Genomic DNA, 13,326 nt, shown 5'->3' with positions numbered 1-13,326 from the left:
GTTTTATTTTTTTTGGGGGGGGGGGGAGGCAGAGCTTTGTGACGTCATATTTGAGGGGGGGGGGTCTGACTTTTTGTGACGCCGTGTGACGAGGAGGGGGGGGGGCGGTCAAAAATCGTCCAGAATCGCGTGACGTCATTTATGGACTGCCCCTGAGCGTTCCTTCCCGCACTGTCCCGTCGCCCCGAGTTCGTCAGCTCGCAACGTAGCCTACCCTTGACCCCAACTCGGCCGAGTCACGCGCAGCAACCCCTAGAGCGGCACAGAGCAAGCATGCGCCTGTGCGTGTGCACGCACATTAAACAAAAACAACTATCTGGCTGTCGCCTGCTGATGCTAGTTCTAATTACTGGCGAAACGTCGTACCCGAATGGTAAATGTTGTGGGTTTACTCTCCAACACGCCGGTGTGCATGCTGCACTCATCACGAATTGGCATGTTTTGTTTACGTGACAAACCTTAGCAATCGGTTGTGTCGGGTGGTGGCGGGTTTAACGACACATTTATATATTCACGCGATTTAGCCCCCATTAACCCCCCCCCCCTCCCTCTATTATGGATATTGGTCGCGAAATCCCCCATAGAGCCGTTGCAGGGCCGAGTGCTCTTTGCACGAGGCTCTGGTCGGTCCCGTAGGCGCACTGGGCTAACCACCACGCCATCGCTCCACACACACACACACAAAGACAAAGATCCCCCGTATAGCCTTAAACAGACTGCAGGGGCAAGTGCTGTTAGCGAGCACCCAACACACGCGCGCACATACACGCATGGACGCACAGCAGCGATTGGATTGCGCACACAGCAATTGCACGGCGCGTTAACGGTACAGCATCATGATCCATGGACAACACAGTGCACACACAGTGCAAACTGTTGTCCATGATGCAGACACGCGAGTTGTGACGCCGAACGTCGGTTTTTTAGTTTCCCCCGTGGCACACCGCGGGGGAAGCGCGATACGACGACGTACGGGGAAGGTAAAACAAAAAAAAACGAAGTGGAAGACAAAGAATAGGAACTAACGGTGAAGGGAAGGCAATGAAACGGGGAGAACGCGAGTAAGAGGCTACAAACGGGTATCGAGGCTGCTGCATGGATCGGCGTCTGTTTTCACGGCGGGGGGGGGGGGGGGTTTAGAGTTGGGGGGGGGTGGTGGTGGTGGTGGTGCCACAGATGAGAGTCGTGATTCACGGGAGGATTCAGCCGATACGGATGCAGTCTTGAGATTTGTGAGCCGCTTGCTGTAAGATGGCGCGCGGACGTGGGGCAGAGAGTCCGGAGGTGAGGAATTGCCGCCACCCGCCGTTGTGTCGCAGCAATTGCAGGTTTGGTTGTTGTTGTTGTCGTGGGGAGCGGTGGTGCAGCGGTTAGCGCTACGCTGCGCTACAAACCCGGCGACCCGGGTTCGATTCCCGCTCACGGCCAACACCGGTGACGATTATCTGAAGCGGTCCTAGGCCTCCCTCTAGGTCGACTCAGCCTCAAATGAGTACCTGGTGCGGCGCTGGTCTTTTTCTTCTCACACAGCTTAAAGGTCGTGATATAAGCGTGGCTTCTTCCACTCCAGCGCTGTCCTCCAGACAGTCTCGTCCCTTCACCTGATGAAGGCCGCTTGTGTTGTGGCCGAAACGTCGTGATTTTTTGTTATTTTATTTTCACCTACGTGACTTTACCCAATAGAACCAAAGAGTATGGATCCTAGCAGTCACGAAAGCTTTAAATCTAGAAGAGACAAAGGCGGTCGGGCGTGATGCTGGCGACCCACCCCCTCGTGTACCCGTTCCGGCCTTCATAGGTGCTCGCTAACAGCACTTGCCCCTACAGTCTGTTAAGGCTACACGGGGGATCTTTGTTTTTATCTTTGTTGTCGCTGTGGCGGTTCCTTATCATTGGAGCGGAGGCGCAGTGGTTAGCGCACTGCTTGCCTGAACCGGGCCACCTGAAGTCGATTGTCGGGCACAGCTAACATCAGTGGCGAGTGAAATCCGAAGCGGTCCTGGGCCTGCACCCCCCCTGCCCCCCACCCATCAACTTCACGAAACCGCAGCGACCAGCGTTGTGAAGTATGGTCAAATACTTATTGATCACACACAGAGAGGTTACGCGCACTTAACGCACTCTTAGAAACATGGCCAAAGGCGTGGATCTTGATTTGAAGCTTTCGTGACTGCAGGAATTCATACTCTTTGGTTCTTTCGGTAAAGTCACGTAGTAGGTAGAAATTAATAGATCACGACGTTTCGGGCGCAACACAAGCGTCCATCATCGGGTGGGAAAGCGATGGTCTGCTGCTGAGGCAGACTGTTTTAAAAGGTTTGAAATGGGTGTAGCCAAAGGGTCATTAAGAAGTGGCCAGGGCTAGTGATGTTAATGTGAGAAATTAGCATGTAACTGTAAAATAGGAGAGAGGCCTCCTCAACGAGGACACGGAAGTGGCTATGTTAATGTGAGGGATTGGCATGATGTGAATGTGAGAAATTGGCATGTAAAAGTCAGCCAAGGGCGTAGATGCTCCGTGCAGGCTGAACAGACTGTTGGGGCAAGTGCTGTTAGCGTGCACCTGTGTAGGCCGGAACGGCACACGAGGGGGCGGGTGGCCAGCACCACGCCCGGCCGCTTTTGTCTCCCTAGTGGCGAGGTTTTACACACCGCACCAGGTCTTCACTTGAGAGTGAGGTCGACTTAGGGGAAGACCCAGGGCCGGTTCAGATCATCGTGACCAGTGCCGAATTAAGCTAGTGCGGGGCCTGTAGAATATGTTATGAAGGGGCCCGAAATAAAAAAAACACAGATAAATATTACAACACGTACATTTTTAACTTGCACTGTAAAGTGATTGTATTTTTTTATTTGCTATACAGCCAGATAATACGACAAATCGCTAACCTTAAACAACCAGTCGTTCATAAAAGTTGAAGGCGGTATAGTACTATAGTAATAGAGCAAGTGCAGAATCACTGAACCGGAATTGTGATAGCTTGAAAGCATTTAGCGCGGGGGAGCCTTGAAAGTGCGGGGCCCGTAGCTACTACATATGTAGTAGTAGTAGCTACTACATATGTAGTAGTAGTAGCCACTACATATGCAGCTACTTTTGCTACTACGATAATCCAGCACTGATCGTGACCGGTGTTGGCCGTGAGAGGGAAACAGAGCTCGGCTCGCCGGATTCGCAGCGAATCGCAGCGCTAACCCGCTTGCACTACGCACACAAAAACCCCGACACTGAACTCGGAGGACAAGATACCCTCCGCCCTGTCATTCCTACGTGCGCTGTTGGGGAGCAAGTACGTGCAAGCCGCCTATGGAGGTGGTGGTGTGGGCCAAGACCACATTCGCATTTTATCTCCCCAGTGATGATATGATTTACTACACACCGCACCTCATTCGAGGCTGAGTCGACCTAGAAGAGGTCCAGCACCGGTCCAGATGTTGGCCACTGCTGTCGGTACACGCACAGAGACAAAAATCCCCCGTATAGCCTTTAACAGACTATTTGGGCAAGTGCAGTTTAACGAGCGCCAATGAAGGCCGGCACGGCACACGATGGGATGGGTGACCAGCACCACGCCCGACCGCCTTCGTCTCCCCAGTGGCGATGTCTACTACGCACCGCACCAGGTACTCGTTTAAGGCCGAGTCGACCTAGAAGAGGTCCCACGGGCAGACGCAGATCGTTGGCCACTGCTCTCGGGACACGCACGTGGCCGGCTTCACGTGGAGCCGCAAGGCGGCGGTAGTGACACGCGACTGGAACCGCGCTGCGCTGCTCATCAGCTCTCAACGTCAAATTGCTCGTGGTCGTTCGAGACCCGGCCCCACACGGGTTCGAGTCCCGTTCACGGCCAACACCGGTGGCGAATAACTGAACCGGACCCGGGCCTCCCTTGGTTTCGACTCGGTCTCAAATTAGTGCTGTACCTTGCGCGGTGTGTATGAACGCGCCAGCACTGAGGATAGAAAAGCGGCCTGGCGTGGTGCTGGCAATCCACCCCCTCGTGTACCGTGCCGACCTTCATTAGGTGTTCGCAAACGGCACTTGCCCCAAAAGCCTCTTAAGGCTTTAAGTGGGCATCTTTGTCTGTGTGGCTGTCCATAGAGACGCGGCACGGACGCGACCCTTATGTGTGTATGTTGCGTGTGCTCAACGCAGTGTCTCCAGTCGCCAAACTCGTCACATCTCTGGGTTGAGCCTGGACATCGCTTGGATGGATGATCGCACACAGCTCGCCATATGGCTGGCAGGGGCGATGTGATGGGGCAGTAGTGGGCAGCCAAGTATACTTCAATCCTGCGCTTAAATCCGACCACATTTTCATTCACCATCCCGCACCGATGGCCACCAACCCGCACGGCGATGAGGAAGCCCTCATCCAGCAGTGGATTGACAAAAGTGCCGTTACAGATACTAGGCGTGTACATAGAGGGCGGTGCTCGGCAGGCGTAGTCCGATTGCGGTGATTGAAGCTCGCGAGGAGCTCGGGTCTGCCTCGTACGGTCAGCGCTAGGGTTAGACTTCGTGCTGGTCTCTCTGATTGTCAGGGGTGCCTCCCTCCGGGGTCAGACAAGGCCATTCCGCGTTGCATGTTCCGCCGTTAAGAGTTCACGTGTCGCGCCGGCTTTACATAAAACAAGTTAAATAATTGATGTTTACGGTCATTGTTATTATTCCTATACACCGCACACCAGAGCGATGGCTCTTGCAGTAAAACACGACCGCGCGTGACCGTAATAAAACATAATACATGTTTAAACCGAGCAGAGATCAAAAAGAAAAGCCATACATTAACTATTGGTGTGCACAATGACACAACCATGTAAAACAAATATTACGTTCGTGTTCGCATTTGCAGCTGGCAGGGTCAGCGCGCTGCGCTAACCCCTGCGCCACCGAACTCACGACACGAGTTAAATTCACGCTCACGACCAATAACAGCGGCGAATATCTGAACCGGTTCTGGGCCTCCCTTAGGTCGACTCAGCCTTAAAAAAGGAGGACCAGGTGATGCGTGCAAACAGCAGCACTGGCAGCGCTCGGGAGGCAAATAAAGCAGCCGGGCATGGTGCGGCGCACCCACCCCTTCATTGATGCAGCACTTGCCCCAACAGTCTGTAAAGGCTATACGGGGGATCTTTGTCTTTGCGCGCGTGTGTGTGCGTGCGTCCGCACTCCTCTGCCCGCGGCGGCTGTTTCGGCGCTGGCGCCGTGACCCCGCCACGCGCGCTCCACTTCCCCTCCCGCAACACTCGCGCAGTGCTCAGCGGTTCTCTGCCTGCGCGCCGCCGCCGCCGCCTCCTCATTGCATGGATATCCTGCAGCAGTAGCAGCAGCAGCTGGTGGTGGTGGTTGTGGCCACTACCAGCAACTTTCCATAGCGCTCTTGCCGACGCCGCTGCCGCTACTGTCGCTGCTACCGCTGCTATTACTGCCGCGTGCTGCTGGTGCTGCTGCTGCAGCTGCTGCTACTACTGCTGCTGCTGTTGCTTCTGTTGGAATTTACTACGAATCAAAGCGTCACGGGGGGAAACCCATGGCCGAGTCCGCTGCGGAGGCCGCCGCGGTGGCGTCTGGGTTTGTCTGCGTGCAGCACTCGCCCAACATGAGCACCTACAGGAAGGTGAGTGGGTGCGCGAGTGAGTAGTGCGCGCGTGCCTGAGTGAGTAGGCGAATGAGTGAGTGAGTACATCAGTGAATGGGCGAGTTAGTAACGCTAGCTGCGAGGAGGAGGGGGAGGAGGATGAGAGGACATGCAGCCCGGCTACGGGTAGCTCCCGCTCGGCTTGGTGGCCCGCGCGGAAAAAAATATGAGCCTGGGATTCCCCGCACGTCGCACGAGACGAGGCGTCTCGTGCTCGGTTCATTCTGCTCGCCTTTTGTTGTTGCTGCTGCCGCCCCACTTTGCGCTCGTGTCCCCTTGCTCTCGGTCACGTTCCCGACGATCGCGCCGCACTCGGCATGAATAAGAGAATGCGCGGCGCCACGCAGCAAGTTGCTGGTGGAAGAGCGGAGACCCCCACCCCCCCCCCCCACACACCCCACCTTTAGCGAGTCGCCTCGCGTCCGTGGCAGTGCAATGCGGCATTTGTGCGAGAGGCGACCGAAAGCTGAGACCCGGGGACCTGTAGCCCGCGACTTAGAACCCGACCGGGGAGTGGAGCAGGGGGGCAGGGGGGCAGGGGGGTCCTCGCAAGGCCCCCCCCCCCTCTACCTCTCTCTCTCCCACGCGGCCCGCTCAGCCTTTCGGAGCATCACTTGAAGCGACCCGTCAATGCCAGCGGCCATCAGTCACAATCAAAAGCCAATTCGTCGTAACCTTTAGCGTTCGCTACGCGAGCCCTTAAGAGCCGCGTGTCCGTGAGCGCCGCTGCTGCTGCTGCTCTGGGGGGGGGGGGGGGGGGGGGTCACAAGGGGCGAAATGAAAGCCGCTTATGACGCGCGCACCCCCCCTCCCCCCCCGAACGGCCGCGACGTGGCCCCCGCCAGTCCCTTTCATTAATTTTTAACCTCATTATTATTTTTGGAGGCGACGGACGGGTTCGTTTGAAATGAGGCTTTTGGTTAAAGGGAGACGGGAAGTAGCACCTCCCCCCCTCCCCCCGAGGGATGGTGGTGTTGATGGTGGTTGTTGGTGGTGGTGGTTGTTGTTGGTGGTGGTGATGATGATGATGAACCCGCTGTGGTGTAGCAGAGAGCAACGACTCAAAACAGAAGCCCCCGATAACACGTGACGCGTTACCTGGTAGCTGTGTGAGCCGCACGTTACCCGGTAACCGTGAGTGTGCCCCACGCGTTACCCGGTAACTGTGAGTGCGCGTCACACGCTACCTCCCTCTACGGCCACATTTAACCTGGCATGTAGCCAGGTTAAATGTTGTCGGAACGCATTCTGCCGCCCAGACTGATTCACTGTCAGTGCAAGTGAACCGAGTTTATACGGCTTGGGTAAACCAAAACAGTGCTTCACGACCGAGTCTCAAAGTCGTCTTTACTTAAGGAGGAGGTCTGCATCGGAATGGAGCGCGTCCGGAGTAACCCCGGAGAAAGCCCCACGCATGCAAGAATTGTAAACGCGAAAACCTCAGCACAGCAGAGAGATTCAAGAATCAATTGCTAGCACTGCCAACTGATGGCCAGCTCGTAGCCCAGGTCCACAGCACGTGCCAGTTCCGAGGCACTCTCCCACCACAGCGGTGTGGCCGTCCACCCGACCACCGTCCAGACGTAACGCCGCAGAGTTTCCGAGACGCTGCAGAGAATTCGGGGCGCATTCGCTCAGGTACGCCTCGGTCAGCCGCAAGATCCACAGCGTTGTCGGTTCGTCCGCGTCGCAGCTGTCGCAGCGACGTCACAGTGGTGAGGTGACGTCGCCACTGTGACGTGGCATCACCACTGTGACGTCGGGTGAAACGTCACAGCCGCCGGCGTGAACCAAAAGTGATCGCGAGGGCTGACGATTTTAATCGACGTTACACAGAATCGGAATAATGTGTTGCATGCCGGAAGAATTCGAGGAGCTGTTAAGCTCTTTTTCGCAGATGTCCAGTCGAGCTGGGTATGAAGGTTACAACAACAATAAAAATATACATGATTGGAGTTCAAAGTATATACAAACGAAATTGAACAAATTAAATTGAACAATCCCCGTCTTACCAGGCAAAGCCCATTGAGGTATAAATTTATTTTTAACAGCTTATTTTCTAAATGATAGCTCAACAAAGTGGCTTATCATTTCGACCTTTATAGCAGCAAAATCATCTAAATAGTCTAAACGCGTGTTTAGACACACACATAGTAACCGACACCCATTACTGCACACACTTGTTAGAGCCTCCTAAAAACGAGTCTTGAGACTAACGGGTGAAGAATAATAATCATTTTAATGTCCTTACTTCCGCCATATCAATTAAAATCTCAAATTATGAATAATTTAGGAGAAATTGTTCGTAAAAACTCGTGGTTAGTTACGAATTTTGCACTTATTGCGCATTTCCAGCATTCATTCTACTGTAACACCACAATTGACACCTCTGGTCCAGATCATTTCATTCACATGCAGACGGTCACCCCATATAGATTGGTACCACGTTGGATGGTCAAAACTCTCGTCGTTAACTAATTACATTGCCAATAAAGATGGGGGGGGGGCAAAAAATATCACAACTCAATCACTTTCATTGACAACGTATAGTCGAACATCCGTGGTCTTCCGCAACTAACTATGGACGATGGAACTCGACGAGAACCCGCCACGTCTTCCTGACACCGCAGAACCCTCCCCGAACAAGAAGCTTCGAGACCTGTCGGGACCGTCACGACAAACTCGCGCCGGTGGTGGCGACCCGCGCCCGCCAGGCGCATGCACCGAGATCTCGAACTTCTCTCCCACCGTACCTAGAGACAAATCCCGTGCCAACGGGAGGCGGTGCTCTTGCCAAGATTCCACAGTGAAGGGGGCGCGGGGCGGTGGGTGGGTGGGTAGGTCTCTCGCGTCGGCTCTTGCCGATGGCGCGCGCGCCGCACCTCTTTGTCGCCTCCTCTTCGCCACGCCTCTTCGCCACTCCTCTTCGCCACGCCTCTTCGCCGCTCTTCTTCGCAACGCGGCTGTAGCACAGCCCCTACGATGCGTGGTCTCCAAGGTCCGCGGAGTCCCCCCGGGGTGTCTCTCGCCACGTGGATCTGTACAGTTCCCCGCTTGCACGCAAAAAATGCCATTGAATGTTTTGGGGATCGGAGAGGAAGCTCTTAGGGTGAAGCCTCTTGCGGAGTTTTTTTATTTAATTAAGGAGGCGTTGATGTCTGGAGAGCTCATTAGTGAACAACTAAATGCTATATCTATTATAAAATCCCGGAGTTCCGTTTGTCCTTCAACTATATTGTAAGAGCCTTACAGAAGGCCTGAATCAAAAAAGATATATAAGGTGGGACCCCCCCCCACCCCCCAAAAGTGGCAGTAAAACGTTGATCCAACAGTGTGCCACTCCCCCAGCCCCTACATACAATAGAGTCCGGATTTATTTTGTAGGCAGGGGCTAGAATAAGGCGGTCGTAAGCCGCTGAAATTTTAGTATTTAAAAAATAATGCACAAGTCATCGCGTTGTTTCGTACTCCCGCATACATTGTTAATGGGTTTAGGGTCTTATAAAACTGCTCTCTCATCTGGGCTCGGTTTTATGAGCAGTGAAACGCCACAAGTTGTGAGAAAAACGTAAAATATTAATGTAGTTCCATATTGCACGCAGACACACGCTCACGGGTATAAACACACGCATACACCCATGAACTCACTCAAATACACACATATACACAAAGATGCCCCGTATAGCTTCAACAGACCGTTGGGGCAAGTGCTGTTATCGAGTAGCACCCATTACGGCGGGCACTGACTGCACACGAGGGTGAGTGTCTAGCCACAAAGCCCGACACACCACCCTTCGTCTCGCTATGAAGAAGGGCCATTACCCGAAACGTCGCCTATATTATTTAGATAGGTCGGCAAACCAAATAATAGTTTTTTCCCACTTTTTTCTGGCAACAAAACTGAAACCTTTTCACGAGGAATCATGTTCACATTAAGCACAATACCTGCGGTCAGAATGCAAACAAAAAACACTCTGATAATGTGATGCATTGCCCTTGAAATTGTTTGCATTCTGACCGCAGGTATTGTGGTTAATGTAAACATGATTCCTCGTAAAAATCGGCAAACCTACTTTCTATGCTACATTGTGTCCGCGTGAGGAGGGGGGGGAGATTTTAGACGAGAAAGCACGCGGCCTGTGAGTCACCCCACCCCGCCCCTCTATGCCCCCCCCCTCCCCGTACTGTCGGCTCTGAAGTCGCTCGCGTTTGAGATACGATGCCCACCCCTGACCCGGTAGGATTTTTTGCCGACATCTGAAGAGGCGACTCCACCACCCCCACCCCTCCTCCATCTCTTCCACCTCGCACTCAGAACCCCTTCCTCGCTCGATCCCGACACGGAGCATCCTGCAATGCGCCCGCGCCGTGCTTCGGCAGGCTGACGGCGAGGGCGATTCGGCGCATCCTCCCTCCGCCTTGCGAGATTCTCCGCGATAATTGCACGCGGGAGGAAGGAGGAGGAGAGGGGCCGACGATGCGGGCGGCGACGAGAAGGAAACTGCCACCATTTGGACGCAAGTTGTTGTTGTTGTTATTGTTCGGAAGCAATGGAAGGAGCCGGTAAGGGAGGAAGGACCTCACGGAGAATGGCTTGAAGACGGCGACGACTTAAGAGATTGGCGGCGGACAGATGTCGCACTACTCGAGCGCAAGGCAGAGGGAAGGTGGAAACAAATGACGAAGTTCTTTCGGTAAAGTCACGTAGGTATAAAATAAAATAACCAAAGAGTATGGATTCCTGCAGTCACGAAAGCTTCAAATCAAGATTACATGACGAAGTGTGACAGCGGCGGACACCTTCGCGGCTATCTGCCCACGGATTGTGACGACGTTGAATCGCTCTTCGGACACTCGCTCGCTCAGCCATCGCGCGCGCACTCGGCTCACTCTTCTGTGTCCAGCGTGCGGTGATTGACCCCCCCCCAACCCCCCCCCCCTCCTCCACCCCCCCCCCCCCCCCCGTGTCTCTCCGTTGATGTGAGTCGCTGGAAGGAGAGACCTCATCGTCACTCTCGGCTGCGTGCACGCGGTCGCTAGAGTCGGAGGGGGGGGGATGAATACCGTGACCATGTCCCCGGCACAGGACGCGCCGATGTGTGTGCATCGCTGACGATGATGACGACGATGACGATGATGACGACGACGATGACGATGATGACGACGATGATGATGGCGACAACGACGACGATGATGACGACGACGATGACGACGACGATGACCATGATGACGACGACGATGATGATGACGATGATGACGATGACAACGATGATGAGACCGACGATGATGATGATGACGACGACGATGACGACGACCATGACGGCGATGACGGTGATGATGCGAATCGCACCAGGCGTTGAGACGAGTTTTGTCTCTTTCGCCCGGACGCACCTTGTTGTGCACAAAAAGCAAATACCAACACCAAAACACAACTCACACATTCGTCAAGATCACTTTGGCCTTAATGGGATATACATCTACAGTATATATACTGCATAAATAAACACATATACTATATACACACTCGTGCATTTATTTAAGCAACTTCGTTTATTGCAATCATTGGAGAATAATCATTGATCTGTTGCTCGGAAGGACAATTCAACACAAAGTGCAGTATAATTGCAGCTGTTGACCTTGGCATTAACGGCAGTTTTCTTCAAATATGTTCAATGATTCATAGAATCCATACCGACACAATGGTGGAAGTGTTTTTTTTCCTCCACTGCCGCCGATAGATGCCTGCAAAATCGCAGACACCAGCTGTTCACGCGATTGGCAAACGCTTCCTTTCATCACCATCTCATGTCCGGCGACGACAACAACAACAACAAAACCTTCCCCCCGGCGACGGCACGCAACGCGTTGCACCGGACCGCGTTGCAACGCCCAGGCGCGATTAATGTACGATGGACTTCTTTTGCACCGTACGCAGCCAACCGCGCTCATCGGATGTGCGAGGGCGGAAAACGAACTAAGCACAAAGCGAGTGTCTAAAGACACCTGGCTTTCAATCCCGATGATTTGATCGTGCATAGCTCCAGTGGTGTCCCAACATCGGATGGAAGGAGCGTTCCAGACGGCCGTAGGAGCGCGTCTGAAAGCGCGCGATGCGGTGACCACCGTCTTTGTTCGATGGCCAGCAGCCAAAAGCCGCCGCTGCTGCTGCGAGTATAATCGGCGCTCGCGTGATCGTTGATGCCCCGTGGCCAGATCTTCAAGGTGTTGTGGCGAGCACAAAGCAATGTCGCGAGATGATGATGTCAAGACGTCAATCTGGTCCTGGGGTAATATTTGTGTGAATTGTTTATAGACAGCAACAACGACAACAACAACAACAACAATATGAATATACATAGCATCACAAATGCAATCGCATCTCAAGACGTTTTACCAGCAGCATTGAACTCACCCCTCCCCACTTCACCAACCCGCACTGATCAGTATGGTGACGCATAGTCAAACACCACCCCCCCCCCCCCCCCCATGACAGAAAGATACAGAAAAAGCATTCATCCAGTGGTGATTTGAAAATGGCTGTAAAATCACCATCATCAGCAGCAGCATCATTAGCCTTGACCAATCCACTGCCGGGAGGTCACTTGCAAGCGGGCACCACCTCCCACGATCATGCGATGGTAGAGTCCATTTAGCACACGCACACGAGCCGGTCTGGATGCAAGTTTTGTGCTTGGCGAATGGGAAATTATTTAAAACATTACATTAGCGCCGTTAGCGCAGGCTGGACCGCGCCTATCGATTCTATGGGTTGGGGGAGGCAGCATTAAGGGCATCTCCGCCGGTATGACGCCTCGGCCAATCGCTCGCCCTCTCGCCCGCTCGCTCTGCGCGCAGTGCTGGCGGCTTCTGCAATATTAATGGGCATAACTTTTCCACTGCGGGACGAGTGAGCCACACCACAGCTGGACACTTCACATCTTACGCCAACCCCATCCCGTCCAGTTGCATAACTTCTCATCCCATAAAATCCCAATGTTATCGCTCTTCTTCCCATCCCGTCGCATTCCATCTCTTCCCTCCTCGTCATCTCACCCCTTTTCTACCTTATCACATAACGTATCGTTGTATTATATTTTATTCCGTCGCATGCCATGCCGTCCCGTTAACTCATCCGTTCTCGTTCTCATTCCTCCTTATTCCACATCTCGTTCTCGTCTCATTCCCATCTCGTGCCATCCCACGCCTTCCCGTCGCGATCATGATCCTTCAGAGACCCCGCGACCCCACGACCCACGACTCACTCACCGTGACCATGAGCCTTCCGACGAACTTTTCCACCGCGTCTCAACGAAAAATCCGTCCCACTTGTTGGAGGTTCCGCTCCCCATATTCCAGAGGAGCCGCACCTCTCACCCAAATCTCATCTCGAGACGCGGTGGCCTCGATGCCCCATCACGGCTGCTCGTCGACATTCCACGCGGAAGGCTCCTCGCACCTCGTCTGGCTTTAAGCGGGTCCATTGACATTGGGATGTGAGCAATTAGGTGCAAATTTGCATTGCAAATTCAAGTAATTACAATACTAATACGAATTTTACGATACAACTGTGAAATTGGGAATCACAGCAAAACGACTATAATTAAAATGGTCTGTGTGTACGTGCCATCATCGGAGGAAGTGGTGGGGCAGGATTGCGTTCCCACTCACAGCCAATATCGGTGGC

At 53.6% G+C, this 13,326-nt stretch overlaps 1 protein-coding gene across 3 annotated transcripts in view; it reads left to right on the top strand.

Annotated features, from left to right (window-relative positions):
- The first annotated feature begins 5,131 nt into the window (after window positions 1-5,131).
- Window positions 5,132-13,326, top strand: part of LOC116939431 (regulator of G-protein signaling 7-like) — a 56,936-nt gene continuing 48,741 nt past the window's right edge. For 2 of the 3 annotated variants that reach the window (XM_032947747.2, XM_032947748.2), the window contains exon 1: window positions 5,132-5,621. In XM_032947747.2, coding sequence (XP_032803638.1) covers window positions 5,535-5,621 — 87 coding nt within the window. In that variant the 5' untranslated portion in view covers window positions 5,132-5,534. The remainder of the gene's footprint in view (window positions 5,622-13,326) is intronic. The other variant, XM_032947746.2, reaches the window with a different exon arrangement.

The sequence above is a fragment of the Petromyzon marinus genome, chromosome 6, assembly GCF_048934315.1.
Source record: "Petromyzon marinus isolate PM22_M1 ecotype Great Lakes invasive population chromosome 6, UKy_Petmar_22M1.pri1.0, whole genome shotgun sequence".
In the NCBI taxonomy this organism is placed as follows: domain Eukaryota; kingdom Metazoa; phylum Chordata; class Hyperoartia; order Petromyzontiformes; family Petromyzontidae; genus Petromyzon; species Petromyzon marinus.
The sequence above is the reverse complement of the archived record's forward strand: the minus strand, read 5'-3'. Positions and strand labels throughout refer to the sequence as shown.